General features: G+C 67.6%; 1 protein-coding gene across 1 annotated transcript; it reads right to left on the bottom strand.

The window, feature by feature from the left end:
- Positions 1-1882, bottom strand: LOC102024841 (microtubule-associated protein 1S; the record flags this gene model as incomplete). Its single annotated transcript, XM_013507233.1, is given in 3 exon segments — positions 1-501; positions 1123-1263; positions 1800-1882. Coding segments are annotated over 3 exon segments (725 nt in total), but the record flags the coding sequence as incomplete, so codon positions are not given.
- Positions 1883-2090: the final 208 nt, after the last annotated feature.

Below are 2090 nucleotides of genomic sequence, written 5' to 3' on the forward strand. Positions count from 1 at the left end.
CCCGGCCGCCGCCTCCTCGCGCTCAGCCACCTTGCGCCGCAGCAGGCTGTTGACGCCGGGGAGGCTGTCGGCCCCCGCGTGCGTCACCAGCACGGCGTCCACGCGGTCCACGTGGCGCACCAGTTTCCAGAAGGTGGCCTTGGGGTTGGAGCCTCCGTTCACCAGCACAGTGAAGTCGCTGACCGCGAAGAAGGCGGCGTCCCCAAGGCCCCCGGGGAAGATGTAGCAGCACGGCGGGTCGAGCTTGAGAAAGTCTCCGGAGGACGGCGGCTCCAACAGGTCGAAGGGGGACGGGAGCTCCAGGGACCCGGCCAGGTAGTCCAGGAGCTCCTGCAGCCCGGCGGAGGCCGGCAGCCGCGCGGCAGGGTTGAGCCGCAGCCGATGCCCGAGCAGGTCCGGCTCAGTGGCGCCCAGCTGCGTCCAGTCCCCGAAGGGCGGGCAGCCGAGCGTGAGCGTGGGCGGCTCAGCCGGGGCCGGAGTGCGCCTCAGCAGGTCCTGGATCTGCAGTGAGGTGTGGGAAAAGGCCTCTGCAGCCAGAACACCGGCCCCAAGAAGCTGCCAGCCCCTAGGAAGCGTCCTTTGCCTCCCCAGAAGGCCCAGCCTCCATGCCTGGGGCCACGCAGCCTCTCCCGCCTCAGGACCTTTGCACTTGCTTTCTACCCAAGAACACCCCAAGACCGACTCTGTCCTGCCTTCCTCATCCATTTGGCCCCATCCATGCCAACTGCAAGCTGAAACCTGGAGGCCACTTCCAGCCTCAGGGCCGCTGAGGTGCAGGCCCAGCTGCGCACTGCAGTAGCTGATTGCAGTACTGAGGCCTGAACCCGGACATTCCCCCCAGAACATCCCCAGCTCTTCTTCTTTTTTACTTTGAGTCAGGCTCTCCATCTCACTAGGTTGCTAAGCTGTCCAGGTGGAGTTCAAATTCATGATCTTCCTGCCTCAGCCTCCCAGGATGTTGGGATGACAGATGTGGGCGAGTACCATGCACTTTCCTGCAAGGTGGCAGTGGTCCCTGACCCCAAGGGACACCGAGGGCACTGCCACCGTGCTACCAAGGAGGGGCTGTTGGGCCTGCAGCCCTGGGGAGGAGCCAGAGCTCAGTGCTGGGGGGCAGCTCACCTCCCTGTCCTCCAGCACCTGCAGGAAGTGGTGGGATGAGAACCCCCCCGTCTGCAGCAGCAGCTCCCCAGTCTCCTCCAAGCAGGGCCCAGCCAGCACCAGCAGCTTGTGGGGAGCAGGCACCAGCAGAAGGTTCCGGAGCTGGGGACAGCGCGAAAGGTCTATGCCATGCGGCCAGCACTGGACACTCCCTGGCCCCCAGCCACACCCATCGCCAGTAGGAGAGGAGGCGCTGGGCTCCACGGGGCTACCTGCCCTTTCCGGCGCCCTGGGGCCCCGTCCTAACGTGATGGCCAGGCCCTCTGTGCCTGGCTCTGCTCCCCCTCTGGCCTGAGAGCCCCTCGAGGAGTGCAAGGGCTCAGCACAGGGGGCACCCCCAGCGGGATGCCCCAGGGCTCTGCCCGCTTCCTGCTCCTGATGCAGAACTGCCAGCAGGGCCAGAAGCCACAGGACACAAGCGGGACTGGGATCCCACCCCCCTTCAGACCTCCATGGCCCCGGGCTGGAGGTGCTAGGCCCCCCTGAAAACACCCACCTCCCCGCCAAGGTCTGGGACACAGCTGGGGCGGCAACCACGAAGACGGCGCCAGTGCTGGGCATCTGGAGACATTCCAGGCTGCAGAGGACCGGGCCGGGAGGGGCCAGGGGACCGCACCGCCACGGCTGCTCCCGCCTACCTCGTCACACAGGGACTTGTCCGAAGGGTTCAGAAGGACCAGTGTCTCCAGGGCATCTCCGCGGTGGTGCAGGCTCCGCTGGCCTGCAGGGCAGGGGGCCGGTCAGGGCCAGGCCGGCCAGAGGCAACGCCTTCCTCCCCGTGCGACCCTCCGCGAGCACAAGGCCTCAGGGACCCGCCCCCAGGTCACACTGCCGACCTGCAGGTCCGGGTGAGGGCGGCACACGAGCAAACCTCCACCCAGCGGCTGCGCCCTGCAACCGGCGGCCCCCCGGGTGCCCGCGCGCCCTCC

The sequence above is a fragment of the Chinchilla lanigera genome, unplaced genomic scaffold (assembly GCF_000276665.1).
Source record: "Chinchilla lanigera isolate Chin_1 unplaced genomic scaffold, ChiLan1.0 scaffold00123, whole genome shotgun sequence".
Classification (NCBI taxonomy): Eukaryota; Metazoa; Chordata; class Mammalia; order Rodentia; family Chinchillidae; genus Chinchilla; species Chinchilla lanigera.